Here is a 17,732-nt window from a genome sequence, read left to right on the forward strand (position 1 = left end):
TAATAATGTATATTGATGATATATGTTCGAATTGCCTTGGAACTCCGTGCCACCTTTCCTTTAATAATTCAGATCAAATATATCTAAATTCCACTACCACAAATCACAATGGTAGTAAAAAAAATCAGAATAATTAGACCCCTTTGCTTTTTCAAAGACACACTTGAGACCTGGATTACCACTCGCACTTGTGACATTAATTAATTGTTTGTCTTTTCATCATGTATTGATGTATTACTCAACCTTTTCTCATGGCAGTATAACATTAAGTTCTTCACAGTTTCATCTTTAAATGGTCATTCAAGATGCTGTTCAGGTGTATATGCATTACCAGTGAGAACTCCTTCACCTATTTCAGGTCTGCCCAGAAGACCACCACTGGAGGTGGCAGAGAATTCTTCAAAGAGTCAGATCATCATTAAAGGGAAGGTGCAACCAGAAGCAGCTGTTTCTCCGTGAGTGAATGACATGTCCACTGAACAAGCCACAAAAGCCTTGATGGACTCGATGAACTGAACACGTGTGCTAAACCTCAACCAGACACAGTGCTGTGACTTCGGATGCCTTATCAGATTCCTTATGGGCATCAACCCACGTGGCACTGGCTCTTAGCACGTCGCAACTGCACACAATTCAGCAACTGAGATAAAAATAGAAACTAAGACAGACACAATGACCTCACAGGGACTCTTCTGGAATTGTCCCTGGGGGTCAAGCAGTGTAAACTGCAAGGCTGACATCAAGATGTCGTAAAAGTCAAATAACTCTGCGAGAACCAAGTCATAAAAACTCTCACACAGAAGAACATTTTCCCTTGAGTAAACACATCCTACTGAGCAAGGACAATAAAACACTAATCTCACATCTGACTTCTACCTCACCTCAGGCCAATTTAGGCCTATTCTCGAAAAACTCTCCTCTACTCCTCCTACCCCTTCAGCTCAGAATCACTCCAAGCTCACCTAAGATCCACATGCATCAAAATATCATGTCTGATGTATACAAATAATGTGACTAGGCATAATGTTTGGTATCATTTAAAATGTCTCAGTGTGACTGGTATATGGTCTCTTTCCCATGTTGATAAATCTATTGGTAACAAAGTTATAAGGTCTTTGCCAAATGCTGTATAATTCTGGAGGTCTCTCCCCATCCCTGCCTGCATGTTAATGAGGTATGTCCCCAGGACTTCCAAACCTAACCACTCCCAAAATTCCCTTTGTTCATGGTTTGGGTATTTAAGGAAATGTGACACATTGTTCATGGTTCTCTGTAGTCAGACGATCCCACACATAATGTGTAATTTTAATAATGAGAATCTGTTAGCCAGATCTCACACGCAGTTTACTGTGTGTAGTTATCAGGTAATTGTAATTTGAATTTCTAAATTTGACTTATTGTCGAATTGGAATTGATGAATTTATTATTTGACCTGGTCAATAAATTGTTACATTTGAGTTTATTCTGATTTACTCTGAAACTATTGTCTTTAGTAGATTACGTTAAGTCCTTGTTTCCGCAAATCTCCGACCAGGTTAGCAGTGGACTAAAGCCGGTTGAGTGGAGCATGGGGCACACCGACTGAGACTTTAGAGCTCCCACTAACTAATAGGCATTATTTCTAGTGTACTTGGTGTGTACCGGCTCGATAGGGAATTTCCGTTTAGTGTCGACCAAGCCTAAATAGGGTGAAGTCTAAACCTCTAGTTATTATAATGTTTTCTAGCCAAGTGTACATAGGAAACTATGGCAGGATCATATAAAACTACTTTAGCTTGGGTGTGTTGGTCTATCTTTGTAAATTTAGTGGTCATGACCTCTGGGTAGAAATGTTACTCTAAGTGTTTACTATCTAAGGGGAATAAACAAAATACTTGTAGATATAAGGGCGATTGTAGTGAGACAGATCAATGTCTTGTAGTAGTTCCCCCCCCCTAATGTTGTAACTTGTGTATAACCATGATTTTTCCTGTTATGCATAATATTAATTTTAATGCGATTTTTGTATTATGCAGTGTGCATAAGAACAGCGCAGCTGTCTGTTTTATTGTATACCGCCCCTCAGTATTCGGTGGTTTTGGTTATAGCCTATCAGTGTGCATTCGTGGGGTATATTAGGGCGGCTATGTGCCGCCTAGATGCGTGTCATGGTCTATTGGCCTCCCCCTTTTCCGGTATTGGGCGTTTCTGCTCAATAGGTATGTGTTGTTGTCATTGTTTGTATTTATGTTCGACATTAGGTTAACTGCCTAGCTCTGGTACCTTGTGTTAATGTTAGTGTCGTTGTATGTGATTTAGCGTTTGTTTGTGCGAGGCTTGTATCGAGCTTCGCTGGCCAAATGCTGCCTTCCTTCAGTCAGCTGTTCCATAAAGTCGTGTGTGTGCGGCCATAATTATGGCTGTAGTTTCAACACTTTTGGTATGTGAACACCTTAAATACAATGGTGATTGAAACTAGTGTGGGTTTCATGTTTAGTTTTTTTTGTAATTGTTTGTTCTTTTATAGATTATCTAATCTGCTCACCAGAAGGTATCTGCCTGGATGGAAGCTGCAGGGCTGAACTACGCTGCTGTTTTGTTTTATGTTTTGTTATACATTTTTGTTTTGGTATGTTTACATTATAAACTCTGTCTCTGGCTCCAGAAGTGCTATTTTCTCTCTCACAGAGAGAAGTGGGATCCGTCCTCTGTGTATATCCTGAGCCACAGAGATCATCATTAGAGTTTGGAAATTGTGTTATTTTGTATTAATTGAAACCATTTTAATTTGTTATTGTTTGTGTGAAGTTGGTCCTGGTATGGTGATTTGTCATTAGCTCTGCCCTTCACTGGCATATGTGTTGTATGTTGAAAATCAGTTGTGTATTTAGTTAATTTTTGCTTCTGTGTTCTCAGGAGCTAAAGGCCCAGTGCAGGGGGCTAGCTGTTCCCTGCGCTAAATGGTGGTAGTGCCCCTTTCACCTGTGGAGTGTGGTGTTTCTACAACTGAGTCACCTGTGTTTGTGTGTGTGAGAGTGTACACTTGGGGGTGACATGTCTTTATCGGGGAATTGCTGCCCCCAGCTAGCCTTCCTGCTCCTGGTAAGCCTCAGCCCTTTGTGGTTGGTGTATATGTTTTATGGGTGTGTGAAGCCTACTACAAACCACGTAGTTGACTGCGGTGCTCATAATTTTAATACACTTTTAAAGGATGAAATGAGCCTGCAGTGCCCATTATAATTAATCTGTTAAGATAAATAAAAGAGTTTGTACCTTGGTATTCACGTCTCTCACCCTCTTGTTTTGAAACATCGAACCTGTGTGCCCTTTCTGATTTGGGTTAGTATTTCCCTGTTAATTACAGGGTGGCGTAGTCTGCTCATTTATTGTTTTTTTTCATGGCGTCATCAGCAGCATTCCCCCCCCCCTCAGCTGGTGCTGCCGCCCTATCTATCCTCGACCGGCCATTCCGCTACACAAGCATGAGCAGCCATCTAATTAGTATTTAGTCAAATACTGTTTTAATGACCAAAACTGGCATATTTGTGACCATGAGATCTGTGTACATGGCCGGCGCGAGACTCTCTAAGCGACAGGAATCCGAATGAATGAGTACAATATAAAATAGAGATAAATACGATAATTCAATGTTAAATCAAATTTTATGATAATAACTAAGATTAGAACATTAATATATCCTTAGAAACTTTTATAACTGGAGTCAGATAATATAAACGATGATCATAAAATGTATAATATAGTAATGTAATTGGAATGAAATAACTTAATCTGAATGCGCATGATGAGACCGAACACGCAGGAGACCTTCAGCCACGCCATGGGATTCCATCCTTGGGCCAGTTGGGTGGCTTCCCTATTCCTCTTTTACCTTATCCCCTTCCCCCTTACATGGTTCTGTATTGGTCACTCAAGAACATTTCCCTTTTTTTCTTTATTCACTCCAGTGTACCTTTGTCTGTGTGCTTGGAGATGTTGTCATGCTGAAATGTGAACTTCCATCCCAGTTTCAGCTTTCTTGCAGAGGGCAGCAGGTTTTCCCTCAAGGACTTCTCTGTACTTTTCTACAGTAACTGTCCCTTCTATCCTGACAGGTGCCCCAGTCCCTGCTGATAAGAAACATCCCATAACATGATGCTTCCACCACCATGCTTCACATTAGGGATGGCGTTCTTTGTGTGATGTGCTGTTCGGTTTGTGCCAAACATAAAAGTTTTCATTTTGGTCAAAAGGTTCTATTTTAGTTTCAATAGACCACTAAACTTTTTTACCACATGGCTACAGAACCGGAGTGTTTTTATTTTCTGCATACTTCAAACGGGATTCAAGGTGGGCTTTGTTGAGTAATGGCTTCCTTCATGCCACCTTACCATACAGGCCAGATTCCTGGAGTGCTTGGTATACTGTTTTCACAGGCACACTTCGATAAGTCTTGGCCATAAAAGCCTGTATCTGTAACAAAGTTGCCATCAGCTTCTTGGTAGCCTCTCTGAACAGTCTCCTTCGTGCTCTGTCATCCAGTTCGGAGGGATGATGAAATATGATCATATTAGCCCCATTTTATCATCATTACATTGGCTACCTGTTAAATTCCGTATTGATTTTAAAATTCTGTAACTACGTACAAAGCTTTGAATGGTCTAGCTCCACTGTACTTAAGTGATCTTCTAACACGCTATATTCCAACACGTTCATTAAGATCGCAAAATTCTGGCCTATTAATAGTTCCTAGAATATCAAAATCCACTAAAGGAGGAAGATCCTTTTCATATTTGGCTTCTAAACTATGGAATAGTCTCCCTAACACTGTTCGAGATGCAGACACACTCTCTCAGTTTAAGTCTAGACTAAAGACTCATCTATTTAGCCAGGCATACACCTAATTTATCCCACAATTAGGCTGCTTTAGTTGGGTCTGCCGGAACCAGAAACATTGAGCATGATCTCTAACTCTGCAATAAACTCAATGGCATCTATGCTTACATCTTTTTATTTGTTTCCCTGTCTCAACCTCGGGACTCCTATCCTGAGGTCACCAGAACCGGCTGGATCCAGCACCATTCCTACTTCATGTTGGACTCCACTGCTACATGTCGCAGAATGATGATGACTAAATGCAGCCGGTGCCAAACATCACTTCAATCTATTATGACGGACTTCAGAGGATGAAATTATGCCAACTACAACCCGCATCACCTCGGTCTATTTATGGGCTACGATCCTGAAATGAAATGCTTAGACTAACAATTGCCAACAAAAGCCTTCATCAGCCAATTAACAAGGACAATTGCATCTATGTGAACTTCTGCAATTAATCAAGATGGACTTCAAAGACTTTGGTCATTAATCTTACAGTTCAAACACAATCTATGTTAAATCAATGACCCTTATCACTTAGTTTAATAATTTTAAACCATGATTTTACCTATACATAATTAATATTTACATTACATTCATAATGTTAGCCAGAGGGGAACTGGCCCCCACAGTGAGTCTGGTTTAGGGTTAGTGTGGGGTTAGTCAGAGGAACTGGCCCCACAGTGAGTCTGGTTTAGGGTTAGTGTGGGGTTAGTCAGAGGAACTGGCCCCCACAGTGAGTCTGGTTTAGGGTTAGTGTGGGGTTAGTCAGAGGAACTGGCCCCACAGTGAGTCTGGTTTAGGGTTAGTGTGGGGTTAGTCAGAGGAACTGGCCCCCACAGTGAGTCTGGTTTCTCCCAAGGTTATTTTTCTCCATTAATCCACATCTTATGGAGTTTTGTGTTCCTTGCCACAGTCGCCTACAGCTTGCTCACTGGGGTTAATACAATTATCATTTAATTATCTTTAAACTATTAAAAATCTAATTTTATCTAAATTACACAATGATGATTCATCGACATTATAGACATTACAGTTTTTATTGTCTGTTAATGCTGATCTTCTGTAAAGCTGCTTTGAAACGATGTGTGTTGTGAAAGGCGCTATACAAATAAAATTGACTTGACTTGAATCCCCTGATCTGTGCCTTTCAACAACTTTGTCCCAGAGTTCTTTTGAAAGCACCTCGGTGCTCATGGTTGAGTCTTTGCTTTGAAATGCACCACCCAGCAGAGGGAACCAACAGGAACTGCTGAATTTATCCTGAAATCATTTGAATCACTACAATTTAACACTGGTGGAGGCCACTTAACTTGGTATGTTATTTTGAAGGTTAAGGTTAGGCAGTTCCTGGTTCCAGTCCAGCTCAGACACTGACTCACTGTGTGCCACCCTGAGCAAGTCCTAAACCTCCTTGTGATGAGACGTAAAACAACAAGATCCTATTGGAAGTGACTGCAGCACTTGTTGCTGCAAAGTTTGAACCCTAGTCTCTGTGAATCATAACTACACAACTGACTGAGATTAATAATATTGATTTTATATCATTCAGTAAAAAGTTTTTTTTGATTCTAAACAGAAAAATTCTTACCTGTGGTTCTATTTGCCAATAATTTTCATTATCTCCATCGCTGATCTATATTGGTATGCGATTTATTCTGTCATAGAGTGTGGCAAAATAAACAAGGTCCTGATCGTCTTCATTGTTCCTGTAGGTCTGACAAATTCTTGCGAGACTTGTAGGGTTCAAACCAACTGGTTCTGTCTTTGAAAAAAATATTTTCCACATTCTGTGTTATCTGCAAATAGGTTAACGACAGCTGCGTCTCCGAGAAATGAGAAGTGGAGGACAAACCATGGCTTTGTATTGGTATTTTGAATATGTGACTTTTTTCCTAGTATTTAGATTTTATCAGTTTCAGATTGAATTTGCATACCAACTACGCTGGAGAGACTATAAAATGGATCACACCTGTTGAAATGCTTAACACATTTTTCTGACCTTTAAGGAACATGCATCTTCTAATCGTGTCATGGTTTGTCCTCCACTTCTCATTTCTCGGAGACGCAGCTGTCGTTAACCAACCGGTATTTGCAGAAAACACAGAATGTGCAAAATATTTTTTTTCAAAGACAGAACCAGTTGGTTTGAACCCTACAAGTCTCGCAAGAATTTGTCAGACCTACAGGAACGATGTAACGGGTCATGAGAGTGTTTATTTTGCCACACTCTATGACAGAATAAATCGCATACCAATATATTCTGCCTATATTTTAAAGATCAGCAATGGAGATAATGAAAAATATTGGCAAATAGAACCACAGGTAAGAATTTTTCTGTTTAGAATCAAAAAAAACTTTTTACTGAATGATATAAAATCAATATTATTAATCTCAGTCAGTTGTGTAGTTATGATTCACAGAGACTAGGGTTCAAACTTTGCAGCAACAAGTGCTGCAGTCACTTCCAATAGGATCTTGTTGTTTTACGTCTCATCACAAGGAGGTTTAGGACTTGCTCAGGGTGGCACACAGTGAGTCAGTGTCTGAGCTGGACTGGAACCAGGAACTGCCTAACCCTGCCCTTTTATTTAGCCACTGGACCACCAAACCTGCTTAGTTTGGTATTTGAACATTAGTTAACCAGCCAGCATTTTTTTTTTATTAATTTGAGTTGTTTTTGTCTATAATAAGTTAAATACTTAAAACAACGAAGGCCTGTGTATCATTGTGTTTGCTGTGATTACGTAAGTAATGGTTATGTTGTGGTGTTTGTTTTTCACCTATGTGATGCATTATCGAATTATCTTTGTTGATTTTATACCATTTATTGTATTTTAATGCAAATATATCACACATTAAGGGTTAACGAGAAAAAAATAATTTCTGACTCTGAGAAATGACCAGTTGCCACAAACTAGATTTGTACCAAAGCATTAATCAAGTAATGCAAATAAGATGATCACTATTTCACATGTAAGTTACAAACAAAAGACACATACCAAAAGACAAAAACACAGGTTGTGATGCAAAAGTTGTAAGAGAAAATATTAAATAAATGCTATGATACATAGAGTAGATTTGTGTCTAGAGCTGCTTCACATTAATTGGCATCATTTATATTTAGCAGTTTGTCCCCTTATATTTCCATTAAAACTGCACTATTTTTCAGCTTGTAGACAACAACTTTGAAGCAGCAATGGCAAGAGAAAGTGACTTTAAGTTGAAACATGCAAATATCAACGATGAAGATATCAAACTACATCAAGCTGTTGAGTCCGACTACGAGAAGTATTCCAACACCTATGACAAAGGGCATCTCAACCCAAATGGACACCACGACATGCCAGAATCCCGGTCTGCAACATATACTCTTACAAATATCGTCCCCCAGACAAAATTGGTAAACCAGCAAATATGGACCATTTATGAAAAAAAGTTACAAACTTTACAAAATAATAAAAAATGTAAAGATTTGTATGTTGTGACCGGTGCAGTGCCCAGTGCAAATCGATGGCTGATGGATGGAACTGAAACAAGAGTAAATGTGCCGAGTCACATCTGGAGTGCTTATTGCTGTGTAGACAATAATGAGGAACCACTGGAAAATGGGGGTCGTCTAATAAAAAATGAAGAATTTGAAGTGACTTACGACATTTCAAAAGCGACATCTGCTAAAGATAGAAGTACAATAATAAAAAATATAATTAATAATGAACTAAAATCAATGAGTGTGCCTGAACTTCAAGTTCAGTTAAAAACACTGTTAAATGCAAAAGAAGAAATAATGATTTTCCATGGAAAATGTAGTCACAAGACTCCATGAGCCAGTCCTGAATTGAGGAGAGTAAAAAGTTTACCAAATTTGGGGTAGAAATATGACCAAGCAGCAAAGAAATATATCCTGTGCAACTGGCATTAAAATGTAACTATTATAATCCATATAATTTGAGATAATAAAGTCGTAAAATATATACATACATGTTCTTTATTCATCTTTGAAACTGTATGGAATGTGATTTAGGTAAATGCTTTTCAAAAATCATGCGATTATTACAAGATTAATACTTAGTAAAATGTTTGTTAGGTACCATTTTCTTCTGGTTGTTGATACATTGTTTTGTAACTAATCATTTGAATAATTATTTGAAGGAAATGATTGTGGTAATGATTGTGAATGATGCTTGCATTCATTAATAATAATAAAAAAACTTGCTTGGTAAACCGAGTTTGTTTTTTTATTTAGTTTATATCCAACTTGATGAAAGTCAGGTATTAGGATGTGACTTAATTATCTATTTTATTTTTACACAATTCCCACCTCAAGTTCATCAGGAAACATAAGAGATAGATGATTAAAACAGACTAGACAACACTACCACATTATCTATATATTGCACTTCATTCTTTTGCCTCACCTTTTGAGATTAGGGTTAGAGGCAAAACCTCCAAGTCTCAGAAACGACGTGCCCAAGAAAGGGTTTTGCACGGGCTATCTCTCTCCCGAAAACCACACATCAGACCCAGATCCCTACCGGAACAACAAACACAGCTTAATAAGGGTTTAAAAACAGATAACGTCAATCTAGGGTTATTCAAATTAGTGCTTTTGTCACCAGTACTTTGCGCTGCCGGGATCCTGCGGTTAGGTTTAGGGTTCTTGTGGGGTTTTTTTTGTAGCCCAGGGTTTGTGTGGTTAGGGTTGGTTGTTGTTTTAGCCCTTCCCTTGTTTGGGGTAAACCCAACTACGAAATATAACATATTTGTGTGATGAGCGTTACAGGAAAAGGGTTAGGCCAAAATAAAATCCAAGGCCTGGGTTAGGGTAGAGAGCCCAGACCTGGTTATGCTCAGTCCTTCCCTCCGCTGACCACTAAGACCCCATCCGAGAGCAGGGAAGTGGACAAAAACACAGTTCTTAATAAAATACAATATGTGGGTGTAGGTTTGGTTTATGACTGGTAACTTTAACTGTAAACAAAGTTTAGGGTTAACGTAGGTGTGGTTGGGTTAGGTTTGGGTTAGGAGTCTTATGGATTACTTTTATGTTGCCTTTATGTGCTTTTAGTGTGTCAACATTTTGGCACACATTCACTTGTATTGTATGGACCAACAGAGTTTAAATATTCTTCTAAAAATGATGATGAATGATGAGAGAATCTTCATTTTTGGTGTTAACCGATCTACGCGCTTATATTTGAAATCAACGTCTTAGAATAAATCACAAAAGTTATAAAAGTGTAACATTTTTGTATGTACATATTTTCAGTTCAGAGTACATAGCTGTGCATTTACTCTGCACATTAAATTACTGACATAAAATGAGCAGTGTGATTCTTATGTATTGTGAGCTTATGAAACAGTGTATACTTTTGTGAACTGGATTGATTGGAGCAATGTATGAGTCAGGAGAGAACGATGCAGGTTCAAGTTCATTTCTTTTTATTTCAGGTTCACACAGGATCGACGGTCACCGTCGATAACCACTTTTTATTTCTTTGGAATTATATATATATATATATGAGCACTCGTCATGCACTCTCTCGTTGGTGTGCTTTCTGGTCTCTCTCTCTCTCCCTCGACGTTCCTTAAATGTCTCTCCGTATCACTATAATAAGACACGGGTGTTAGAGGTAATTACAAACCAGGTGACAAGCCTTACCGTGCTCTCTCTCTCTCTCTATCTCTCTCTCCCGCAGACTGACACGACCGCGCCCCCCATGCCACAACTTTATTTGTGCATTCTGTTATGAACTATTATGAGAATCTTTGGTGCTGTTAACAGAATTATTGAAATAAAGACTGGATCAGACAGCTTTTGGGTTCACGCCCCTCAATCCGCTGCTGATCACACCCACTTTCACTGCATCTTTTGTGGTGAGAGCTCAACTGTGCTGAAACGGAGCGGTGTTGCGACCCTTTAAGAACCATAAAATACATGTGCGTTAGTAGTGTTTCAAGATGTATTTTTACAAACGTCATCAGAATATATTCAAACTCTCTCTTAATCCCTGTGAATGAAACAGGGGTTGAATGAACATAAATGCAATTCACAAAAGATAAAAAAAAATGTAAAGACTTTTGAGGGAGTGGTGGTGGTGTAGTGGGCTAAAGCACATAACTGGTAATCAGAAGGTTGCTGGTTTGATCCCCACAGTCACCACCATTGTGTCCTTGAGTAAGACACTTAACTCCAGGTTGCTCCGGGGGGATTGTCCCTGTAATAAGTGCACTGTAAGACACTTTGGATAAAAGCATCTGCCAAATGCATAAATATAAATGTAAATGACCCTAATCTGTCCAGGTTATTTTAATCTGTCATGCAGGAATAATTGTGACTCATCAGGAATAATTGTGAGGAACTGGAAATAATGCCAATATAATTTGACCCATGTCGGTTCCCAGGACAATGAAAACATGGAACAAATTCATGAAACGGGACACATGTGGAGCTGGGGAAGGGTTAGTATTAATACAAAGACAATTCTGATTGCTGCTCAGGGATGCTGCTGCTCGTATCTGCTGGTCTAAGATCTGTTTCCCAATCACAATTCCAAACCTTATTGCTAGTGTGAAGGAAAACAGCTGACTCTAGATCAGCGGCTGCAGCCGAATTAATCTTACATCGCTTGTGGGGCTGCGGCCTATCGATGAGTGCATGTGCCAAGAGAATGTCCTCATTTCTCAAATAATTTGACATTTTTAACAAATATTAATTTATGTAGTGTAGTTCAAGGATTACAATGTATTTATTAGATTATAGAAACAAATGAACTTGGTATAAACAAGTTCATCCAAGTTTGTAACATACTTTATTCTGCTCACATCAATTAATTTTTACATCAGTAATCCAATCAAACTCGAACCAACCCAGCGATGATATGACTTAATGAAAATAAATTATATTTTATAAAATTCCATAAAAACTAAAATCACACATTTTTTATCTAAACTTCAAAAACCTTTCAAGACATCGTTTTATGACAAATGAATGTCAGTGTGGGAACACAAAGCTAAATATGCAGGTAAGACAACCTGCCTGGACAACATCTGTCCTCTCTCCTCTAGACCAGCACGTACTACACCACCCAGCCCCTGACTGTCTGATGGCCATCGGGAACATCGGACTGATCTCAGGGCAGCTGAGAGGAGATAGTGGAAATCAAGAGATCCAGCAGATCTGAGTAAATATCAGTCTCTGCTTACAACTTTTTCTAATAATGTTAAATCTGCAAAAACCTAATTTACCAGACCAAGATCAACAGCACCACAGCTAAAACACTTGAAAGGGCAGTTTTCAATCAGATCTATCCCTATCTCTCACAGAACAAGCTGCTGGATGACAATCAGTCAGGCTTCAAATGTGGACACTCCACTGAGACTGCCCTGCTGTCTGTCACGGAGTCGCTGAGACAGGCGAAAGCTGAATACAAATCATCCGTTCTGATTCTGCTGGACCTTTCTGCTGCACCTTTCTGCTGCCTTTGACACGGTCAACCATCAGATCCTTCTCTCCACCCTCTCTAAACTGGGCATTAATGGAACTGTGCTTGGCTGATTCAACTCCTGTCTCTCAGGTAGGTCCTTCAAGGTAGCCTGGAGAGGTGAGGTATCCAAGCCACATCAGTTACTTACTGGGGTACCTCAGGGATCAGTGCTTGGGCCACTCCTCTTCTCCATATACACAACATCACTGGGACCCATCATCCAGTCACATGGTTTCTCTTACCACACGCAACTCTACTTGTCTTTCCAGCCCAACGACACCACAGTGACTGCTCGAATCGCTGCCTGTCTGGCAGACATCTCAGCCTGGATGAAGGAACACCATCTTCAACTCAACCCAGCCAAGACCGAACTCCTTGTCTTTCCAGCCAACCCTGCTGTTGAACACAACATCACTGTGCAGCTGGGTCCAACTACAGTTTCACCTTCCAAAACGGTCAGAAATCTAGGGGTAACCATTGATGATGAGCTAAATTTCACAGACCACATCTCAAAGACTGCAAGATCATGTAGATTTACACTCTACAATATCAGGAAGATAAGACCCTTCCTCTCTGTACATGCCACACAACTGCTTGTTCAGTCACTTGTCATCTCTAAACTCTCTCCACTGGCTGCTGGTTGGTGCATGTATTAAATTCAAGGCTCTGATGCTGCATAGAGAACAGTCACTGGATCTGCTCCAACATACCTAAAACCATTTATGTAGATCTACACTCCCGCCAGAAGCCTGCGGTCGGCTAAGGAACGTCGCCTTGTTGTACCAACACAAAGAGGAACCGAAACACTTTACCGGACTTTCGATTTCATCATACCACGTTGGTGGAATGACGTTCCCAACTCCATCCGTGAAGCAGACTCACTATCTGTCTTCAAAAAACCAATGTTTTATAGTGAAACTTTGTAATATGGCACTTTTGTACCATTGTCTCCTTGAGATGATTTGCTGATGTTTTCCTCTTGTAAGAAGCTTTGGATAAAAGTGCCAAATGAATAAATGTAAATGTAAGAAAGACAGAGTTTATTACTTATGATTCAAGTTTGCAGTAATGCCGATTTAACAAAACAAATCAGGAATATGCGTGCTCTTACCTTAATTAAATAACAATCAATATGAGTAATTGCATTTGTGTAAATAACAAAAATTACAGTTTTTTGTATGTTGCTTGAACGTTTGTTTTCAAACAACATTTTAGGGGGTAGATTTACCCCATAGTTCGTTCACCCTCTGCCTGTGAAATAGGATGATTTAACATTCATACCGCTGCTTTATTCAATGACATTATCTCTGGAACTAGAAGTAAAAAGTGTAATTACACAAATGTGTGGGAGGTTTTCTAGAATCATCTGTATTGAAGGCAGATATCGACTGAAAGGCTGAATTGTATTCTTAACATATTTTAAGGTTAGGGCAGGTTGTCAGATTGGTTTTATATGTTGTCATTTTATACAATTCATTTATCAGAATTTCATTTGGCCTAAAAAATTATTGTATATTTTTGTTACTTTTTCCACTTTTCCTGCCTTATAAGTTTTTGTTTCTCGGTTATGTGTCAGTTTAATTATTCTCCAAAGCCATTAAATAGCACATAATATATAATCAATTAGCACTTTATTAGGTACACCTATTATTCATGCAATTATCTAATCAGCCAATCATGTGGCAGCAGTGTAATGCACAAAATGTATTTCTGTAACTGCTGATCTCCTGGGATTTTAACTCACAACAGTGTCTAGAATGCAAAGAGAATGGTGTGAAAAACAAAATAAATCCAATAAGCGGCAGATCTGTGGATGGAAACCTTTGTTAATGACCGAGGTCAACGGACTGGTTCGAGCTGACAGAAAGGCTACATTAACTCAGATAACCGCTCTGTACAATTGTGGTGAGAAGAATATCATCTCAGAATGCACAACATGTCGAACCTTGAGACGGATGGACTACAACAGCAGAAGACCACACTGGGTTCCACTTCTGTCAGCCAAGAACAGAAAACTGAGGCTGCAGTGGGCACAGGCTCACAAAAACGGTAAAGTTGAAGACTGCAAAAGCGTAGCCTGGTCTGATGAATCTCGATTTCTGTAGAGGTACACTGATGGTAGAGTCAGAATCTGGCGCCAACAGCGTGAATACATGGACACAACCTGCCTCGTTATCAACAGTCCAGGCTGGTGGCGGTGGTGTAATAGGGTGGGGCATGCTTTCTTGGCACACATTGGGCCTGTTAATACCAATCAAGCATCGTGTGAATGCCACAGCCCATTTAAGTGTTGTTGCTGACCATATGATTCCCTTCATGGCCACAGTTTACCCATCTTCTAATGGCTATTTCCATCATGATAATGCACCATGTCACAAAGCAAAAGTCATCTCAAACTGGTTTCATGAACATGACAAGGAGTTCTTTGTTCTTATATTGCCTTCCCAGTCACCAGATCTGAATCCAATAGAACACATTTGGGATATGGTAGAACGGGAGATTTGCAGCATGAATGTGCAGCTAACAAATCTGCCAGTCTAAAATCTATGCCACAAAGAATTGAGGCTGTTTCGAGAGCAAAGGGAGGCCCTACCCAAACACATTAATAACACTATACCCCTTAGTACCACAATACCCATTAGTGCCACACTACCCATTAGTGCCACTATACCCCTATACCCATTAGTGCCACTATACCCATTAGTACCACTATATCCCTATACCCATTAGTGCCACTATACCCATTAGTACCACACTACCCATTAGTACCACACTACCCATTAGTGCCACTATACCATTAGTGCCACACTACCCATTAGTGCCACTATTCCCCTTAGTGCCACTATACCACACTACCCATTAGTACCACACTACCCATTAGTGCCACTATACCCATTAGTACCACTATACCCATTAGTACCACACTACCCATTAGTGCCACTATACCCCTTAGTGCCACTATACCCCTATACCCATTAGTACCACACTACCCATTAGTGCCACTATACCCATTAGTATCACCATACCCATTAGTACCACACTACCCATTAGTGCCACTATACCCATTAGTACCACACTACCCATTAGTGCCACTATACCCCTTAGTGCCACTATACCACACTACCCATTAGTACCACACTACCCATTAGTGCCACTATACCCATTAGTACCACACTACCCATTAGTGCCACTATACCCCTTAGTGCCACTATACCCCTATACCCATTAGTACCACACTACCCATTAGTGCCACTATACCCATTAGTATCACCATACCCATTAGTACCACACTACCCATTAGTGCCACTATACCCCTATACCCATTAGTATCACCATACCCATTAGTACCACTATACCCATAATTACATTATTAGGAACAATGTGCTCAGTGAGTGTAAAGTATATTTAAGATAAAGATGTTTATGATTTTATGTGAAAGATTTTGTTTCCTGTTCTGAATTTTCAGAAAGCTGAGTTTGAGTTCTAAAACATACAATATATTTTAATATAAAAATTATACATCATGTTTTATCGCGTCCTTGTGTCATGATCCCTTTTTAACCAGCCTTACACCTAACGTCTAACAGTCAGAACTGCAGAAAGCAGCAAAATAACACTCATTTTCAATATTTATTTTATTTAAAAATGCAAAACCACAACAAAACTGGCACCCAGCAAAACCACTGTTTTGTAGCTACTATAAGAAAATTATTTTAAAGGAATTTGAAAGAGAAAATGTAAGTAAAAAACAAAACAAATAATCCACATAACATCCGTGCCGGTCTCTTCAACTTTAAAGACCTTGCAATTTGCTGTAGAAAAACAAATTAAAATATTAAACATGGATGAGCTTTCATTTGGAAATAAAAACAATGTCCTTAAATTAATAAAGGCACAATGTTAATTAAGAGGGCTTAGATGGCAAAAGACTGATACCTGTCCTCAACTGTTCTGTTGGAGGGGTAGTACACTTTAAAGGTAAATCCACTTCTTGGAAAAGAGCCCTGCAAGAGAAAGACAACAACAGATTTCATGTCATTCATCCTGAATGATGAGTTGTGATGTCAGTGCAGTCAGGACATATACATGCACACGTCGCTTATATTTCATATTCACATGAAAAAAATAAAGACGTGAAGGGGCGTACCGGGTTGATGCACAGACAGTCTGTGTTGCTGATGTTGAATGGATCATATTTGTCAGCGAAGACGATGACATCAGGCACAGGATACACTCTTAAGGCGTAGTCATACGCCCAGTACACAGGACACACATAGAGCGGGAGTGGCGTCAGGTGACCTTGTGACAAGATTGTCTTTACAAACTGTTGAACAAAGGCAGAATTACTAGAGCTGTCAGAAGAACACGTTAACAAGTGATTAATTAAAAAATAATCGTGATTAACCCATTTACAGATTTGACATAATTCAGCTCGGTTCTGAACAGTGGTTTAAAGTGTTGTGTCCGGAGTCATTACACTGATGCACACCCCACAAACACACACCTGTCCCAATGGTACATCTGATGTGGACTTGCAGTCTCGTGTAATCTACAAGAGCGTAGTGTGTCCTATTTAATATTTTAGCACTTATTTGGTGCTCATTAATGCACCCTACGGCTGATCCTGAGTCAGCTTTACAGAAGATCAGCATTAACAGACGATAAAACTGTAATGTCTATAAAGTCGATGAATCATCATTGTGTAATTAGATAAAATACGATTCTTAATCGTGTTTAAAAACAATGAAATATAACCCCAGTGAGCAAGCTGTAGGCGACTGTGGCAAGGAACACAAAACTCCATAAGATGTAGATTAATGGAGAAAAATAACCTTGGGAGAAACTAGACTCACTGTGGGGGCCAGTTCCCTTCCCGAATCCAAGGGGCCCTTCCCTTCCCGGCTCAAGGACACTTCCCGAAGTGTCCTTGGGCAAGACACTGAACCCCAAGTTGCTCCCAATGGCAGGCTAGCACCTTACATAGCACCTCTGCCATCATTGATGTATGAGTGTGTGTGTGAATGGGTGAATGAGACGCAGTGTAAAAACGCTTTGAATACCGTTAAGGCTTAAAAAGGTGCTATATAAGTGCAGACCATTTACCATTTAATAAAAACAAATATTCAAGAGTGAGTTTAAAGTGTTACTTCACACTATCAATATCAATGAGTAAATCTGTATGTATAATAAAAACAATGTATAAAAATGCATCATCTGATTGAAGTCTTGAAGTCTTTAATGGGCTGTACTGCAGTTTAAAGTGTTTCTGGATTGGTCAAATAGAGTTGTGGAAAGTCAGATGTGATCGAGGAGCTTCATACTGTTCCTGACATTGAAGAGATCATTCTGTCCCTCATTGTCACTCTCATTAGAAATCAAAGATGGCGCTAG

The 17,732-nt window shown here is 39.5% G+C and overlaps 1 protein-coding gene and 1 long non-coding RNA gene across 2 annotated transcripts; one reads left to right on the forward strand and one right to left on the reverse strand.

Annotated features, from left to right (window-relative positions):
- The first annotated feature begins 6,858 nt into the window (after positions 1 to 6,858).
- Positions 6,859 to 9,068, forward strand: LOC127662834 (endonuclease domain-containing 1 protein-like). The gene is made up of 2 exons (XM_052154198.1): positions 6,859 to 7,179; positions 8,027 to 9,068. The coding sequence occupies exons 1-2, from the start codon at positions 6,868 to 6,870 to the stop codon at positions 8,678 to 8,680; spliced, it is 966 nt and encodes a 321-aa protein (XP_052010158.1). The 5' UTR covers positions 6,859 to 6,867; the 3' UTR covers positions 8,681 to 9,068.
- A 6,938-nt stretch (positions 9,069 to 16,006) lies between these two features.
- On the reverse strand, positions 16,007 to 16,662 carry LOC127662077 (uncharacterized). Its single transcript, XR_007972846.1, has 3 exons — positions 16,489 to 16,662; positions 16,278 to 16,345; positions 16,007 to 16,153 (listed from the first exon to the last, which is right to left on the reverse strand). It is a non-coding gene; the product is annotated as an uncharacterized LOC127662077 (long non-coding RNA).
- Between the last annotated feature and the right edge of the window lie 1,070 nt (positions 16,663 to 17,732).

This window comes from Xyrauchen texanus, chromosome 22, assembly GCF_025860055.1.
Source record: "Xyrauchen texanus isolate HMW12.3.18 chromosome 22, RBS_HiC_50CHRs, whole genome shotgun sequence".
Taxonomy (NCBI): domain Eukaryota; kingdom Metazoa; phylum Chordata; class Actinopteri; order Cypriniformes; family Catostomidae; genus Xyrauchen; species Xyrauchen texanus.